Below are 18,806 nucleotides of genomic sequence, written 5' to 3' on the forward strand. Positions count from 1 at the left end.
AGTTGGAAGCACCAACCAGGCAGTTAAGGAATTTGTGAGCTAATTTTAGGCCAAAAGACGGCGAGCTCAGCAGGGCGGGGGTTGCTAGGCAAACCACAGGGGCTGGGGGGACAGGCCTGGGGGGACGCGGAGCCCTCACGGTTCCCCTCAGAGGGTCCACGACTGCCCCATAGCCAGGGACTATCCCTCCAGGGTGGCCCCAGCTGGGCCCCTGCAGTGTGCCAGCCATGTCAGAGCCGTACGAATAGCAAGGACCGTTCTCCCCATTTCTCAGGTGTGGAAGCGAAGTCTCCAAGAGGTTAGAGTTGCCCAATGTCCAGCAACTTGTAAACAGCAGAGCGGGCATCCGAGCCCAGTCTGCCTGACTCTGAGCCTCAAACCTAAGCTTCCCTTGATTTCTGCCAGTCACGTGGCCTTGCTTCCATCCTCACACCCTCGCCAACCTTCCTTGCCCATTTGTCCATTCAGTAAATGTTTCCTGAACCCCTGCTGTGTGCCAGGCACTGTGCAGTGAAAAGGAGAGAGTGAACGTGAGGGACAGAGGGCCCCGCCCTTGCACAGCAAAAATCCATATATCAATAACGTCTGTCCAGATGGTCATCTGTATCTGGAAGGGGAAAATGGGGCTGTCCTCAAGAAAAGTTGGGGGCAGGGATGCAGAGAGGGCCCCTCTGAAGAGGTGACATTCAAGCTGAGACATAAAGGATGAGAAGATGCCAGTCACGCAGACATCTGGGAAGAGGATACCAGGCAGAGGAATAGCAGGTGCAAAGGTCCTGGGGCAGGAGCATGTGAGGAAGAAAGAACAAGAAGTCTCATGGGGGCTGGAGCGGAGTGAGAATGAGAAGTGACAGCTTTCCTGCACTCATCCAGCCAACACGTTTGTCAATAGGTGATATGGGGGTCCAAGCAGGGCAGGAGTCGTGTTCCAGAAGCTTCAGCTGGTGGAATTAGGTACCCCACTGTCCTACAGATTCATTTGTATCCAGTGATTTGCTGAGGGGCCACTGAAACTCTGGGGGAGATCTCTTGAAGCCTGTCCCTCTAGGGGGCCTGGAGGCCGGATACAAGGCAGAACAACAGGGTCTCCTGGAAGGACTTCCCCAAGGGAGGGGGCAGCCCAGAAGCCGTGCTGAGACAGGAGAGGACCTTGATTCATCTGCCCATGCCCCGCCCCCCCCGCAGGGTTCATGTGCCCGGGGAAGTGACTAGTCTTTGCCCCTTTGGTTCTCTAGTCTCCTGCCCTGGGCCTGTTCCTCTCTCCTTCTTTCCTAGGAAAACAGTTCCAAGGCTGTCCCCCTGCCAGGCTCAACGACAGCATCCTTATTTTGCCAGCCTCAGGCATGGGGCACTGGATCTGCGGGCCCCCCAAGTGGCAAGAGCCTGGGTAGCTAGGGCTACAGCCTTCCAGCCACCAAAAGGAACAACTAAGTTCATGGCCACACAGAGGCCCCTCTGGGTTTCCAAAAACTTCTGAGAAGGGGAGCTCCGTGGGGCTCTCACTGCCGAGTGGGAAAAGCAAGGTTTCTCTACCTCAGCACCACTGACATTCGGACAAGACACTTCTTTGCTGTGTGGGGCCATCCTGTGCACTGCAGGATGTTTAGCAGGGTCCCTGACCACCTGCTAGATGCCAGTAATGGTCCTCCAAGTAGCGACAATCAAAAGTATCCCCAGACATCGCCAGATGTCCCCTGGGGTGGCAACGTCGCCCCCAGGGGAGGACCACAAGCTCAGAGCCTTCCTGTGTGGGCACTAATAGCTAAAGAACAATGGTTTTACTCACTAGCTGGGGAGACCTGGGACCCCCAGACTTCCTAAACACTTACGGTTTTGTTCCGTACATTGAAAAATATTAGGGAAACACAGAAAATTCGAAAGAAGCAAATAAAATTCACCTACAATCCCACACTCGATGGCTAATCTCTCAATAACTTGGTGCACTTCCTTCCAGTCTTTTTTCTGCATTTTATGATCCTAACAGCTATGGCTTACGGACCACTTACCCCATCCCAGGCATCGGGGAAGGCTTGGCTCAGTGGCGGGTGGGGGTGGGACATGGAGGGAGGGTTTGGGGAGCCTTTGCCCAGATCAGCTGCCAGAGGAACCACCCGCAGGGCTGGCAGCCCCCCCTCCAAAGGGACAAGGGACTGGAGTAAACTTAGCATGCCACCTCCTGACCCCCATTTCCTGTCTACCCTCCTTCCTTCCCTGCGCCAGAGCTGAAGTCAGCAGAGTCTGGTTTCTTAGCAGTGCGACCTGCTAGAGCCAGCGGTCCAGCTTTCTGGACCTCAGCTTCCATAGCAGTAAAGTGGGATAATAATTGTCCCAACGTCACAGGTTGTCGTGAGGCCTGAATACGATCAGGCAGATAAAGCATTTGGCGTGGGGCTGGGCATGGACTGAGTGCCCAGTAAATTCCAGCTCCTGTCCCAGCCATCTCTCTCTGTCCTGGGTTCCAGCTCTGCTGTGTCATTGCTCTCTGCAAGCTGGGTTCAGCCTTGTCACTCTCCCAAGTCCCAATGCCTTCCCTCAGCTACCAGAAGCCACAAAGGGTGACTGACGGGGGACTTCCAGATGCCAGGACAGGTCTTCAGGGGTGGGAGTTTGGGGCATGAGATTCCCCCAGAACCCCGCTGTGATCTCAAGGATAGCGTAACTTAGTGGTAAGAACGTGGCTTTCTAATCCAGGTCTGGGTTCCAATCTCAGATCCTCATGTAAGACCTGGGACAGGTGACTTCACCTCTCTGAGCCTCAGTTTCCTCTTCTGTAAAATGGGGAGAATCCTAGTTCCTCCTTCCTAGGCTGTTTGAGGGGATCCATGGAGATGAGGCAGATTCTCATGCTCAGTGGACGGATGGGGAGATTCAGGGGGTGATGTTCAAGGGCAAGGGGAGGTCTGGACAAGGGAAAGGACACACTGAGATGCAGGAGCCAGCCTGTACCAGTTTCTGAGAGCCAGCTGTCAAATTTTCAGAATTTTGTGAGTCAGTTGTTTCACAGTTAAATTACATTATATTAAAAACCAAGGTCGTCGATACTCAAAACTCATCACTGCCTCATGATTTTACTACATCCTACTATTACCTACCCTGTTGGCATTATTTACCTTTTTGTATCATCTACCATATAAATGGTTGGTTTCTCAAAATCAGCCATGGGAACATTTACAGCAAGGAAATTAGCAAGCACTGCAAATCGTACCTTGGGTACCAATCCACCCAACGAGCCAGTTGTTAAATATATACCAGCACCCCACTGGGTTTGGAGCTGGGTCCTGTTTGAACCATCCCTCCTTCATCCTCAGAGACTGGACCAAGGGAGCTCCAGGCTGCCACTGGCTCCAAGAGCTGGTGGCGGGCGCCCCCTGGTGGCTGCTTCAGGCACCCACCATCCCTGCTGCTGACAAATCCTGCACCTTGAAGAGAAGGCGGCGGAGGGGTGGTCCTCTTCCAGTAGAGATAGAGAACCAACGTCCTGGAGCAGAGGCGGTCCGGGAGCCCTCAGGGGAACGCAGAGACCTGCTCCCTGCCCAGATGGACGGGGAAGCAAGACCCCAGAGGGACTGCCCAAATGTGCCCTCAAGTCCTTCAGCCTCTGGGTCCCCACCGCCGTGATGTGGAGCTCCCCCCCTGACTTTTCTGATCACTGCCAAAGGCGAAGTGAACTCCTGTTGTTCCCTTAGGAACCGGCCTTCTGCAGGGTCAGCTGTTCCCGCCCATGGCAGATAACCCTCTCCACCAGCGCCCCTGCCGAAGCACCTTGAACACAACTTCCTGTGCATCACACTTGTTCTAGAGGTTCAGGGGTGGGGTGGGGGAGGGTAGAAGCAGACAATTCTCTGCTTATCCCTGATTCTGTCCCCCACGGCCCTGCTGCCTTTCGTGTTCCTCCTGCCTTTCCAAGGGAACAGTCTCTCCTGTTCCCCCAACCCGTCTCTCCAAGCTGCAGCCAATACCCCTCAGATTCAACATTTTCTCTGAACTCTCTCTCTACAGGTTATGCCCTGGAGTGGAGGAGTCCTGCATTCCCAAAGAGGCCCCTGGAGGTATTTTTCTAGAAGAGAAAAAGTCCCCTGAGATGAATGTTTTAGAAGGTAGAAATGTGTGTGTGTGTGTGTGTGTGTGTGTGTGTGTGTGTGTGTGTGTGTGTGTGTGTGTATTGTCCTTCTCCCTGTACAAAAATGACTAAAAGGCACTGGGAAGCAAAAATCAAGAGTTTGAATCCCAGCTCAACCACGGTCAGGAAGTAAGCCAGGCTCTTCACTTCTCTTAAGCCTTTGGCTTTCTGGACCCTCAGGGTCCACGTGGGTTTCAGTGCTTAAATAGGGCCACCCACTGTCCTGATTGCTGGAGCTGAAAGTCTTATATCCCATGATATAGGACTTTCAGTGCTAAAATCAGGGCAGTCTCAAACAAACCGGGACATCTGGTCACTCTACACTTAAGTCGGGGACAAGCTAACTTTTAGAGCCTAACCCAGCCTGCTGCCTGTTTGTAAACAAAGTTTCAATAGAATTCAGCCAAACGCATTCATTTATGACACAGAGTCAATCGCTGCATTCACGCCATGATGACAGAGTCGAGAAGCCTGCCAAACCCGAGATATTTATGGTCTGGCCCTTTAAGAAAAAGTTTACTGGCCCCCAACTCTACGTGACAGGTGGTCAGTTGTAGGAAGGCCTTGTAGGATGTAGCCAGGCTCCCCCTGTGAGGAGGGGCCGCTGGGTGTTAACGGGAGATGGGCCCCATGTGGAACAGAGGGGGCAGGGTGGGCTTCTGGGGAGGATGGCGTTGATGTGTAGAGGGGTATCTGGCTGAGATTTGGCGGGGGAACCAAATTCCGTAGGCTTGAACTGGGTCACGGGAGGTGCTGAATAAAGTGGTTCCTGAGGCCAGCACCCTCTGTCCTCCAACAGCCTGAACCCCGCCTCCCAGCTGCCCAAGGGTACAGCAAGATGCCCCCTGAAGTAACCGCAACAGCCCGTGCTGGGGTCTTCCTGAGGGGCCTGGGGCCGGGCGTGAACAGCAAAGGACCAACTCCCCACCTGAAGGAGGCACCTTGGTACCTTGAAGAGTTCGTTCAGCCATCGCTTGTTTACCAAACATTTACTGAGTGTCTGTGCTCTCCCGGGCCCCCGAGCTGGGCCCTGGGAGACTTCGGGGAAGAAGGCAGAGCCCACCCTAAAACAAGGCCACAGGGGGAGGCGAGGGAGGGCGGGACGGGGGTCACTCTGTCACCAGATGGAAGCTCATTGGTCCACAAAGTCCCAGAGAAGCCTGTAGCCTTGGGCTTTCCCAGCCTGCCCAGCCGTCACATGCCCAGCCCTCACCCTGGGCTCCTGGGAGAGATACCCCAAACCGGGAGTGACAGGAAATGAACTCAGGAATGGTGTAAACCCCCCCCAAAAGTGCCCCCTTCCTGTGCAGTGACCATGGCCACCAGAAGAAAGTGGCAGTGGGGGTGTGGGCAGGGAACGCTGAGTCCTCCTGGGCACATGGGGATGAGATTCCAGCAGCCGTGGGAGGCATTAGAGGGGGTCAAGAACACATGGGAGGAAAAAAAAAAAAAGAACACATGAGAGGCAGGGAGGTGGAGGCGGCCTCTCCAGCCTCCACTGGAGGCTCCGTTTGCCAGGCCTGCTTTGGTGCCTGGACCTTGACTGCTCTCAGTCCCGTGTAGGGCAGCCAGGGTTCCCACCCTAAACATTCCCATCCCCAGGCGGCTCCAAGGAAGCCCGGACCCGTGGCATAGAGCCTGGGTATGGGTGGAGGCCCAGCGAGGCCGCCTGGGGGCTGGTCCTGCTCAGGCAGCCCGGCCGGCCGGGAGCTAAGGGAGGAAGCTGTGCAGGGTGAGGTCATCCCCCTCGCGGTCCTCCCCAGACCCCGCCTTCAGGCCCTGGCTCTTGGCCTTGGGCAGGCCCCCGTTGGCCATGGCAGCTGGCCCCTCACCCCCCTCGGGCAGCAGGGACGAGATGCAGACCATCTCGGTGGGGGAGTAATTGCGCACGGGGTACAGATGGTTCTTGCGGGACAGGCGGATGGCCAGCACCACGGTGCATACGAGGAAGATGGTGGCCACCAGGGCCAGGATGAGGATGGCCAGCAGACACTGCTTCACCGAGCTGGGGTCAAGCAGGCCCTCTGTGGAGCTTGGGGTCACAGAGCTCCGGGGGAAAAGACTCTGACTATTTTTCCATTTGTAGATCAAGTTATCAGATGAATTGCCAACTGCCACAATGGTGCTCTTGGGAAGGTCAGAGGGCACAGCGAGGGCTGTGGTTAGGCCCCTTGTGGTAGCAGGTCTTGTGGGCAGGGTCTTCACAGTGGCTGGATCTGTGGGCAGGGCCCCTGTGGTAGTGGGCTCCATGGAAAGAACTGCTGTGGTGGCCAGTTCCGTGGACAGAGCCTCTATGACTGTGGGTCCCATGAACAGGGCCTCTGTGGCAGTGGGTTCTGTGGACAGGGCCTCTGTGGCTGTGGATTCTGTAGTCAGGGCCCCTGTGGACAGGGCCTCCGTGGCAGTGGGTTCTGTGGACAGGGCCTCTGTGGCTGTGGATTCTGTAGTCAGGGCCCCTGTGGACAGGGCCTCCGTGGCTGTGCGTTCTGTGGCCGGGGCCATTGTGCTTGCTGGCTCCGTGGGCAGGGTCTCTGTGGACAGAGCCTCTGTGGCTGCAGGTTCTGTGGCCAGTGCCGCTCTGCCTGCTGGCCCTGTGGACAGGGCCTCCACTGCAGCTGATTCTGTGGATGGACCCTCCATGATGGGAGGGATTACAGTGACTGGTTCTTTGGTCAGAGTGACCAGTATGACCGGTTCCATGCTCACATTCCCAGTGGCTGCCCCTCCTGCATCCAGGACAGCAGGGTCCCTTGTGGCCACCTCCAGAGTGGTTGGCTCAGGTGTTAAAGGCCCTGCAGACTCTCTCTGCTCCAATGTTCCCATCACAGGCAGAAGCTTGGGGGCCTCGGTGCTATAGTTAAGCATTTCTGGAGGGTCCGTCTGTACGTCATAGTCATATATGTCGGAGTCGTCCTCATCCACTTCTCTCCGGCCACGGACAAGCAGGGGGCCTGGGGCCTCCTTGGCTCCATCCTCCCAGGTCTCCCACAGCTGGAGGCTGCTTCCAGGGCCCAGCAGGGCCAGGAGCAATAGGAGTTTCAGAAACATGGCACCTGGAGGGGGATACGGACAGAGGGATGTCAGGATAGCTGTACCCCTGGACCTGCCAAGCGCCCTCGATGGCCACAGCTGGGAGCTCATCTGGCCTGGGGCGTCCTTGTGATCCAGCACATGCCTGGTGCACAGAAGACCCTCCGCAAATAGCAGCTATTATTACTTATCAACATCAATGACTCCGCCTGGGGGGTAGCCCTTCAACTCCCTCTACATGGTGCATAGAAATGTGTTTGCCTCCTTATTCTTTTTTATTAAAACTTTTGATTTGTGGGCAAGACAATCTACTGGGGTGCGGGAAGATAATATTAGATCTTCTAGTTATATTAACTTTTATGTCACTTCTTAATTTCTATCTTTGTATACATTTATAATATGAGTGCAGTGGTACTTGTATACAATTGATAAACAGGCCAATGTTCCTATATCGTCCACTGATGGGGTCCATGAGCAAGTTTGGTGGCTGCAGGTTTGCAGGATAAAGCTGTTCATTTGGCCCTTTGAGGCTTCTCAGAGTCCGATCCTGACTCTTCTCTCCACATCATTCTGTTCCACTTTTCCTTATCTTGGCTCCCATCCCACACAGCCCTGTCCTGTCCCTCAGATTCTCGGTTTTCTCATCCTTTATTGGTGTCTTGGATTGGCCCAGTTCCCTTTGGCCGGGTCCTCACTTACATGATGGGGATGACAGCACCTATCTGGAGACTATTGTGAGGATAACATGAGGTGATACCTGCAAAGCCCTTAGCACTTTGCTCCCATCTCCAGCTCCCACAAAGGGCAGCTACTTGAGTTCTTTCAGTAAATCTATCCCATAAGTCCTCAAGGGCCCAGAGCCATCAACTGCTCTATCTGGGGCCAGGAGATAAACTCAAATCTTTTCTGAAGAGGCTGTCCTCAGCAAGTTGACAGTCATCTCATTTGCCTGTGAGTAGGGAGGGCCACTGTCCATCCTGGTATCACCCCTCAGCTCCCGAACAGGTAGCCAGGAAGGGCAGTGCCTTTCCCTTTGGACATGTCATTGATCTTTCTACTTGGCCTTGTGAACGCTCACGCCCTCTGGATTTCCCTCTCTCCCCTTACGCTCCCCCTGGCACTGGCTGGTATCTGTGGGATTCAAAATCTTGCAGCTGGGACTCCTGTGGTGACGAACAGCTGTGTTCTGGGGCAGGATTCACATATCACTCGATGCCCTGACATTAGCACCCTTCAGCAATACGCAGTCCCAGGCACAGTGTCTGGGGCAGAGCCTGGATAAGTTCCAGTACCTTTCCTTGTTTGTTTTTTTAACTGGAGTATAGTTGATTTAAATGTTGTGTTAGTTTCAGGTGATACAGCAAGGTGATTCAAGTATACATATATTGATACATATATCTATTCTTTTTCAAATTCTTTTCCATTTATTCAATAGCGTTCCTTGCACTTCATGTAATTCGGGGCAGAGAGCAATTGTTCATCATTCTTTGAGTGACTGTAACTCACTCATGGATCCCTCAGCTTCTAGGCTCAATCCAACCTCTCACATGTTAGTTAGAATTATGATGGTTTCTAAAATGCCAGCCTGATTTTACCTTAAAATAATTTCTTAAACCAAACTTGATGATATTTGCACCAGACACATCTGGCTCTCACAGTTGTCCTCACTTTACTGAGGAGGGATGAGACTCAGAGAGGTAGAGCAACTTGCCCAAAGCCACACAGCTGCCGAGTGCCAGAGATCAGATTCGAAGCCAGTGAGGACTCAGGAAGGCTTTGTGGAGAGACCCGATCTAGTTGGACGGGCAGAAGGAGCAAAGGCTTGGAAGACAGCTTAGCTTGATGGGTTTGTGGCTGCTGTTGGGGACCCAGCTGGGGAATGGAGGGCAAAGTAAGAATAAGGAGGACCTTGAAGGCCGTATCACCCAGAAAGGTCAGCCCCCTCTGTACTGGGTGCTATGAAGGGCACAAGATTGAGGGCACAGATTTTGGGGTCTAACAAAATGATGTTCAAGTCCCAGCTCTGTCCATTACAAGAGGAATGACTTTGACCCAGATCTTTGCCTTTCTCAGCCTCAGTTTTATCTGTAAAATGGGAACAACAAACACTACCCATCTCACAGGGCTGTTGGGAGAATGCAATGAGATGAGGGATTCAAAGGTTCTAGGCTCACAGTAGGTGCTTAATAAGTGTGTTATACACACACACACACACACACACACACACACACACACACACTCACGCACACACACTCTTTGCCTCTGAACTTGCCTTTGGGAGGCAGACTGCTTTGCACAGGGGGTCGAGTTCCTTCTTGGGGGAAGAGAATATGGCCTAACCTTGGCCCCACTTTCCGGCAGGTGGGGGACTTTAGGAATAAGCCACCAGCTCTGGGACATATTTCATAACTTGAAGACTCACACCCACCACCCCCACTTGGGCAGTTCTCGGTTCCTGGAAGGCAGAGCCCTCAGTCACTTCCTGGAAGCAGAGGGAGAAACAAAAACAGAAGATGCAACCCAACAGTTCCTGGGTCAGGGAGGTAACTGGGTGAGTCAGGGAGGCTGGGAGGGTACTATGGAAGGGACCAGGTTGTGTTCCCCAATGTGGGCTCTCCCCCTGCACCCATCCCCACAGTCCCCTGCACACAGAGGCAGCGTGGGGTGGAGGAGAGACCACTTAGCTGTGTAACCTGAGCAGATCGCTTCACCAAGTGTGAGCCTCAGTTTCCTCATCTGTAAAATGGGCGATACTGTCTCAAAGATGAGAATGGAATGAGATGCTGTAGGGAAGATCCCCTGATGCTGGCATCCAGCAGGGGTGCTGTGGACAGAGGAGCAAAGGAGAGGGGGGCCTCCAACTCAGGGAGAGTACAGAGATGGCAACCTCCCTACCTCCCTACATTAGGGAAGCAGTTAGGGAAGCTGCAAAGACCTGTGTGAGAGCAGAGACCTCCCCGCCTCTTTGGGATGCAACCGTGAGCACTGGGGAAACCAGCATCTCCCTGCCTGGGCCTGTCTAGGGCGACCAGCTTATCCCAGACATCCGCAGTGTTAGCACTGAAAATTCCTCGTCTCAGTCAGTCTCAGGCAATCCAGGTGCCTAGTACCTGCCATACTGTGGGCTTCAAGGGGAAGGGACCAGGGATACAGCAGCCTCTAGCCAGGCCGTGGCTGGGCAGGCTTCAGCCCATGTGACTGAAACCCACATGGCTTCCAGAGGCTCTGTGGCTCCAAAGAGGCACGCAGTTAACAAGGAGAGGAGCAGAGCGTAAGCACTGTGTATGGCAGGTAGGATAATAACTTTAATCTGTGCTAAAACACACTTATGATGCATTATAAAACCCCCACTGCGGATGGATCATTTCAGTATCTCATCATCTGGGGGCCTCATTCATCTTCACTCCAGCACTGGCTGCTGTGGTTCCCGTTACACAGATTAGGGAAGCAAGGCTCAGGGCAGTGAGGTCACTTCCTTCAGGCCCCACCTTTCACCTCTTCTCTCCTCTGATGGCAGGAAAACAGCCACTTACCACAGGAGTGGGATGGGCAGGGCTCAGAGATAGGCGCAAGGAGATGCCACATCCTATTTTGCTTGTTGCTTGCTTAACAGAGGAGGTCAGACACTGCCCATTTCGTCTTCACCCGAAACCAGGGTGCTTCTGCCCCAAGCCCCACCCAGGCTGTGTGGAGGAGCGAGCTGCCAGGGGCCACACCCCAGCTCCGGAGACCGCACCACATGGCTGTCCTGGACCACTCAGGAAAGGTGCTTGTAGGACTCAAGAAGCTTGGGACCTCCCGTTTGGAATCCTGAATCCCAGGAGTCCCAGCGTTCAAGAGCTTGAAATCTCAGGATCCAAAAGACTGAGCGTCTCAGCGTGTGGGTTGAGCAGCCTCGAGAGAGGGGATCCAGCGGGGGCCCAAGTGTCCTCCCAGATCGCAGCACAGGTCTGACTCCTGCTGCACTGGACATGTAACCCCAGCAGGACCCTGTGGGGCCTTCCCAGGACACCCTCCCCCATAGCCTCTGCTTTAGCTCCTCCCTGAAGTACCTAGGTAACAGTATCTGATGCACATTTCCTGAGTTGTTTTACAGATGATAAACACAGCCCCACCCCGATGGAAGAAATTAACTACTTGATGACCCCAGACCTGGCGCATGAGGATTGATAATGTTAACCCCTGTGATGCCACCCTCACCATCAACCAATCAGAGAATTGTGCACGAGCTGACCACAGTCCCTGGAACTCCCCTCCCTCACCTGGCGTTTAAAACTGCTTTGCTAAAACTCATCGGAGAGTTTGGGCTTTTTGAGCACTAGCTGTCCTAGACTCCTTGTCTGGCGCCCTGCAACAAACGCTGCACTTTCCTTCACCACAACATGGTGTCAGTAGATTGGCTTTACTGCACACAAGCGAGCAGACCCCAGTTTTGCTTTGGTAACAGACAGGACCTGGCCCAGCTCAGGATCAAATCCAGTAACAAACCAGATCCAGTCCCAGCTCTGTTGCTTACAAGCTGTGTGATCTTGGGCAACTGAACACACCTCTCTGAGCCACAGGTTCTTCACTTGGAACACAAGATACCAGTAGCGCCTACACTTTGTGGGGTTGTTATGTGTTAAAGTGAGCTGATCCAGGTTGAGCGTTTAGCACAAAGTAAGTGCTCAATAAAGGCCAGGTGTTGTCATTGTCATTCTGCATGTAGGTCCACATCCCTGAAAAATCTACAACCCTGGGACAGCTTTGACACACTTCTGACCTTGTCAGTCAGAGAGAGCTGGGGCCAGGAGCCCCAGAAACCTGTCTCCACAGTAAGTCCTGGGTGCCATACACAGCCTTGGTCTCCTCTGGTTTGTGTATCAAGTGTAGACAATGTGCTGGACACTGTTCTAAGAGCTATGCATGAACTATTAGCTCACTTGGGCCCCACAGCCTCCTCGTATTAACCCCACATGAAAGATGGGGAAACTGAGGCCCACTTGGTGCTTACAGTCACATGGCCAGTAAGAGAAGGAGCAGGAACTTAAACCTGGTTGGTCTTGCTCCAGAGCCCACCTCATAGTCACAGCTCTGTACCACCTGTGAACATGACCTGGCCATTCTCCGGAGCTGAAGCAAATGCTGCCTCCTCCAAGAAGCCTTCCCAGATTGCCCAGGCATCATTAGTCCGGTTGTTTAAACCATTTTTAAAAAATGTTTGTTTACTTTCAAAACATTCATTCCCATCAGCTCATAAACACTAAGAGGACAGGAACCACAGACATCTTACGGCTCACGCTACACGCCCAGGGCTTAGCAGATGGGCAGGTGCTTGGTGGGCGCTGTGACACTGGCCCACTGGAGCACAGGCACTGTGGCTACCCTATTGCCCCCACCAGACCACAAGTCTCCACAGGATCCCTGGCCCCCACAGGCCTGGCATCCTGGGGGCTCATTAAAGGCGTGTTGCAGGAGTGGACACAGGAGTGAGGCTGGGCAACAGGCATACAGTTGCACAGGACGTGCCACCTGCAGGATTTTGGCCTCACATTTGTCATCCTGCACTTCCCAACCTTTTCTAATCAATTACCCCAGCCCTATCAAGGAGCCTTTCCAGACATTGCTTTTCCTAATTACCACCTGCCCCCATGAAATTTTAATACTGCCGATAAATCTGCTGAATGTTCTGTGACCCTTTACAGGGACACAAACCATAGTGATAGCTAAGATTTCTTTTGCCTTCCCTCCCACCCTCCAAAAAACCCAACTCTCAACTGTCGTACCTAAATTTGCTAGCCTGGTACGGAGGAAGTGAGGTCCTTTCACAAATGAATTCACTGAGACTTACACCTGGTTTTAGTTTAACACTGACAATTTTCAGGGGATATCTGTCTGTCTGTAGACAGATGGACCAACACACAGACACACACCAGCCATCTGTAACAGAGAAGAATAAGCCCGACTCCATCTTGTATTTCTGTCTTTAAAAGATGGGGAATATTTCAACTATCCCTAAAGAAAGTCCTCTGGGGTGCATGTTGGATAAGTGGTCTGATTACAGCTATGAACCCATGAGTAAGAAGAAGATGATATTTTATTTTAACAGTGTGTGGCCACAGTACCTGTTAGGATCTAAGGAATGGTGGCCTTTGAATGGTTCTCTAAATTACAATACAATCCTGAAATTAGAGCTATTCTGTGAAGAAGCAGGGAAGAATGATAAAATCCCCTACATGCAAGCATTTGTGCTATTACATCAGGATGAGAAAAAGTCAGAGAGTTGTCGCCTTACGGTATAAAGGCTTGAAAAGAAACCCGAGGCAAGAGCTGTCACACAGGAAGGAAAGGAAGGGAACAAGAATGAGGATACATTGCTCCAAACCTTAAACGCTCCCCTGGCTGAGCTGGGTCCCAGCCACTCCAGCCACTATGCCAGTACCTCCACCTCTTCCACTGCCTCCCATTCTTCTTGCTCCAGCCCCAGTTCCCAACCCTGGGGCTCAGGGAGTGGTCAGACTGGCTCCCTCTCCTTATAGGGATCAATTATTTTCCTGGGCCCAGGGGCCTTATCTGGTATCACCATCTAAGACCCAACAGGGCACCCAGTTTGGACTGGGAGCCATCCCAGAGCAGGGCAATTATCCCGTAGGGTGCATGAATGAAAATGGCCACCTGGCTGGGTTTCTGTGGATGCACAGTCCCTTGTCAACCTTGGACTTGTTTAATTGGACAATCCTCCTTATAGGGAGAATCCTTTCCGAACGACAGAATTGTTTGCTTCCATTTTTGCCACCCATCACCCTTCCTGGACAGACATACACATTCTTCTCAACATGATCCTTACAGGAGATGAAAGGAGGATGGTCACTGATAAGGCCAGGGAAGAAGCGTACCAGCTCCACCTAATGGACCCAAATGGTACACCCAAAGCCCACCTGGCAGCACCCACAGTTGAACCAAATTGGGATCCTCAGTGAGGCAGCAATGCCCTTTTTATTATTATTATTATTATTTTTGCGGTATGCAGGCCTCTCACTGCTGTGGCCTCTCCCGTTGCGGAGCACAGGCTCCGGACGCGCAGGCTTAGCGGCCATGGCTCATGGGCCCAGCCGCTCCGTGGCATGTGGGATCTTCCCGGACCAGGGCACGAACCCGTGTCCCCTGCATCGGCAGGCGGACTCTCAACCACTGCGCCACCAGGGAAGCCCAGCAATGCCCTTTTCAGAGCACTGCCCTAAGTGCATCCTGGTAGGGCTTCGAAAAGGGGTCCCAAAACAAAAGAGTCTGAAAATATTCAAGAAATTCAGCACAAATCAAATGAAGACCACTCTGAATTTTTGGAAAGGATTTATCAGACCTACAGACATTATACTGATGCCAATCCCAAGGGCCCTAAAAATACTAGAAAGGTAAACATGAACTGTATCGGGCAAAGTGCCCCAGATATCAGGAGAAAGTTACAAAAATTAGATGGTGCATTTGGAATGACTCTTTCTCAGTTGGTAGACTTTGCTTTTAAGGTATTCAACAGCAGAGAACACAAACAGAAAAAGAAGGCACAAGGTGAAATGTACTTTTCTAATTGTTGCATTGGATCCCTGGAAGACAGGAGGCTCTGAGAAAGATAAGCCAGCACTAGGTAAAGAACGATGCACTTATTGTAAAGAGAAAGGACACTGAGAGAGAGAATGCCTGCAATTAAAGAACAAGAGGGCTAAAGACGTGGAAGCAACGTACATGTCCAACAACAGATGAATAGATAAAGAAGATGTGGTATATATGTATATATATATATATATATATATATATATATATATAATGGAATACTACTCAGGCCTAAAAGAACCAAATAATACCATTTGCAGCAACACGGATGGAACTATAGATTATCATATGAAGTGAAGTAAGCCGGAGAAAGACAAATATCACATGATATCATTTATTTGTGGAATCTCAAAAACAAGATACAAAATACCTTATTTACAAAACAGAAATAGACCCACAGACATAGAAAACAAATTTGTGGTTACCAAAGGGGAAAGGGGTGGGGGAGGGATAAATTAAGAGTTTGGGATTAACATATTCACACTACTATAAATAAAATAAACAACAAGAACCTATTGTATAGCACAGGGAACTATACTCACTATTTTGTAATAACATATAAGGGAAAAGAATCTGAAAAAGAATAGATATAAATATATGTATAACTGAATCACTGTGTTGTATACCTGAAACTAACACAACGTTGTAAATCAACTACACTTCAATTAAAAAAATTTTTTTTTAAAAAGGAGGGCTAAAAAAGGAAAGGAGTGGGGCCTTTCAGATGTAGAGAGGGAAGAATGTTTAGATGATGAATGAAGAGACCCAGGGGCTCCTCTGGATTTATGACACTCAATTCAAATATCCCCACAGGAGCTCCAGGTAAAACTGACAGTGGGAAGAAAACTGATTGACTTTCTGGTAGACACAGGGGCAACGTATTCCATGCTAAACACTAAGTTGGCACAGAGAACATCCCAGTCTACCCCAGTCACTGGGGTATCAGGGGAAGTACAGAGCTGACAATTTATTTCAAACCATTGGAGTGTCAATTAGGAGATCTGATATTAAAACGTAGTTTCTTATACATGCCTGAATGCCCTATCCCCCACCTGGGCCAAGATTGCCTCTGTAAACTGAATGCTCAAGTGACTTTTTCACCAGGACAACTTGATATCAGAGTCCCACCAGAACATGCTTTAATACCTACAGAGGGTTCTCCTAGAAAATTCAGAAAAACAGACAGAACTTGATCCCCCTGAGGTCTACAGAAAGGTAAGATGAGAAGTGTGGGCTGACGGTGCCCCAGGAAAGGCAAATTATTCCTCAGTTTGGATTGCCTAACACCAAAGTGACAATGGGCTTGCTTTTGTCTACAAGTATAACCCGACAGGTATCATATTGATTGGAAACTACTCATTTATCTTGAGATAAGGCCTTGCCAGTTGCCCTGCGACAGATTAGAGCGGCTCCCAGAAGCAAGCTTAAATTAAGCCCTTTTGAAATATTGGATGGTAGGCCATTATAGGTGTCTGTCCAGGCAGGAGAATCTGTAGCCAATAGGTCTGCAGACTTGGACTTGCAAGCCATCAGAAGATCTTAAGTTGCTGTTAAGATCCTACCAGCCTCCTACCAGATAAGTAACAATGACTTTACTCTCCCATTTCACTTTTACTTGTTGGAAAGGAAATGCTTTAATAAAGCTATCTGTGTGGCCAACAGGGGAAATATGCAAAGACAGCTCAGGGCAGAGCAGCCTAGGTGCCCTCATCCCAAGTGCTGGAGTTTATATATATGTTCAAGTGCTTGTCTAAGTGTTGTGACAGGGCCATAAAAAGGGGGAGCAGTGTCCTCATAATGCAAACTGCTTATACCCAGCCTAGGACTCGGGAATACTACCAGTTCCAAGTTGATAAATTCCATTCCACCATCACCCCCTCCTTGCCCCCGTTCAGCAGGAAGTAGCCAGAGTGGTCGTCGCCCCTTATCCTGCAAGATTGTGGAATGGACATTGACAGTAGGGAATTGTAACAGAGAAGAACAAGCCTGACTCCATGTTGGATCTATTCCTTTAGCTCTAACCTTTGTGCTCTGTTGCCTCTGCTTAGTCCTACTGGCTCTCCACCTTTGTAAAAGAATGTCATCTATAGCTTGAAATATTCCCGGGCTTGACCTTTAAAGGTATAACACTTTTCCATTCATATAGAGATTAAAAAGTTGCAGAACAGAATATAACAATTGTCTTGTTGGAGGTTTACAGGAACATCGCAACCAGAACTATGTGGACAGCTGCAAGAACAAAGGATTCCAGCACCAAGAAGTTTGCAACAACCAGCCACACCCCGTCCCCTTTTAGTATACAAGAAGCCTGAATTCTAACTCAGGTAAGAAGGTTCTTTGGGACACTAGTGGGCCATCTTCTCAGTCTGCTGGCTTTCCAAATAAAGTCACTATTCCTTGCCCCAACACCTTGTCTCTTGATTTAGTGGCCTGTCCTGCAGCAAGAAGTACAACAGGTAACAATCGTATTTCCTTCTAGCCAGAGGCCACCCCCACTGTCTTCCTGCTCCAGCTCAGCAAAGGAGACTGAGAGACAGAGGCGTTGGGTCTTTGTGGGCTTCACGAGGGTCCTGCAGCCAGATGGGGCCACCACAAGTCCAAGCTCGGCCACGTCCCAGCCATGCTGCCATGGGCTGCTGCTTCCCCCCTCTGAGTCTTGGTTTTCTCATTTGTAAAAAGGGGGCAGGGTTCTCAGATGATTCCCTGGCCCCTCTGAAGGCCTAGGTTCCCAGGGAATTCTCAGCCTGGCATCCCAGCCCATTCCATTGAGTTTCAATCTCCCCTGTCTGCCGGCCACGCCCAGTGAGGGAGGCATCTACCACGTAGGGTGTGGCCTGCCTGGGGGCCGGGGAGCCACCTCCTGAGGAAAAAAGAATTCTAGGAGACCAGAGCCTGCCTGCCCTGATCCTTGTCTATGGGCATGTGTGTGTGTGTGTGTGTGTGTGTGTGTGTGTGTGTAAGGGGACACTGCTTTAGCTACCAGCCCCCCACCATTCTCTTTTATGCTCCTAAAGCACCCCAGATACAAAAGTAATAAGAGTATCCTAATCATTATTATTTTCTCCTTTGCTAGCAGTAGTATCTTAAAACTAATATTTTAATAATTTGCTGTGGACAAGCACCATTTTCTCAATCCTATAAGAATGTGAAGAACACAGTTTGGAAACACTGTTTTTATGGACCCACAGCCTGAGCAAATCCCTTCACCTCTCTGGGCTTTGGCTTCCCAACCATGAAAGAAGGAGTAGGATGATTTTTAGGGAAATGCTCCTGATTTCTCCAGTTTTTTGAATTCAGAGTAGCCCCTAAACTGGCAGCTGCTGGCAAACCTGACAGGAAAGGCAGAGCAGGATCCGGAAGAGACAGCAGAATAAGGCTACCAACTCCAGGCAGACCTCAATCCCGAGTGCCCAGGGCTTTGGGGTGTCCTTTCCAGGGGCTGCAGCTCAGGCTCTGCCCAGGGCTGCCCCCCAGCCTGCCCTTGGCTGTCAGGCAGGCCTGCTGGTCCCTGGAGACCCTGCCACCCAGCCACTCCCTGTGGTTTTTGCAAGCTGGTACTTACCGTGCTCAGCAGAGCATGAGACGGCTGCCTCGTGGGCCCAGGAGAAGCGGCTTCTCTGCTTTAGTAACAAGGACCCAGCCTGTGCTGCCAAGCACGGCTGTGGCACCTCTGCTGTGGTCTCAGACCGCTCCAACCCCCAACGGCCGTGTGTAAAAGAAGGAAGCAAAAGTGTGGTTACTCAAGGCCACGTGACGGCCCACACCTCCTTGTTTGTTGCAGCTTTGGGGACGTTGATCAAGCTTGGGTGTGTAGTAGGAGAAAGGGCCCTGCTGAGCCCGAGGCCACTCTTGGGTTCCTGTAACCATGAAAACACCTAGAACCACATGGAAACTTGCGGGGGAGGGGTAGTTGGTGGGGGAGGGGGGCGGCCCAAGCTGAGAAATGCCACAGCAAGAAATGCCACAGCACTACTCCACGGGGATGGAGTGTGGAGGTGAGAGGGCACCCATCCTGGAAGGGAGGGAGTGACCAGATGCAAAGGAGGATGGTGGGGAAGCCAGCAAGTAA

General features: G+C 51.4%; 1 protein-coding gene across 1 annotated transcript; it reads right to left on the bottom strand.

Annotated features, from left to right (window-relative positions):
- Positions 1-5,830: 5,830 nt before the first annotated feature.
- SELPLG (selectin P ligand) lies at positions 5,831-18,344 on the bottom strand (the record flags this gene model as incomplete). Its single annotated transcript, XM_082852993.1, has 2 exons — positions 18,300-18,344; positions 5,831-7,173 (listed from the first exon to the last, which is right to left on the bottom strand). The coding sequence occupies exon 2, from the start codon at positions 7,166-7,168 to the stop codon at positions 5,831-5,833; it is 1,338 nt and encodes a 445-aa protein (XP_082709119.1). The 5' UTR covers positions 7,169-7,173; positions 18,300-18,344.
- Between the last annotated feature and the right edge of the window lie 462 nt (positions 18,345-18,806).

The sequence above is a fragment of the Leucopleurus acutus genome, assembly GCF_964270905.1.
Source record: "Leucopleurus acutus genome assembly, chromosome: 13".
NCBI classification, from domain to species: Eukaryota; Metazoa; Chordata; class Mammalia; order Artiodactyla; family Delphinidae; genus Leucopleurus; species Leucopleurus acutus.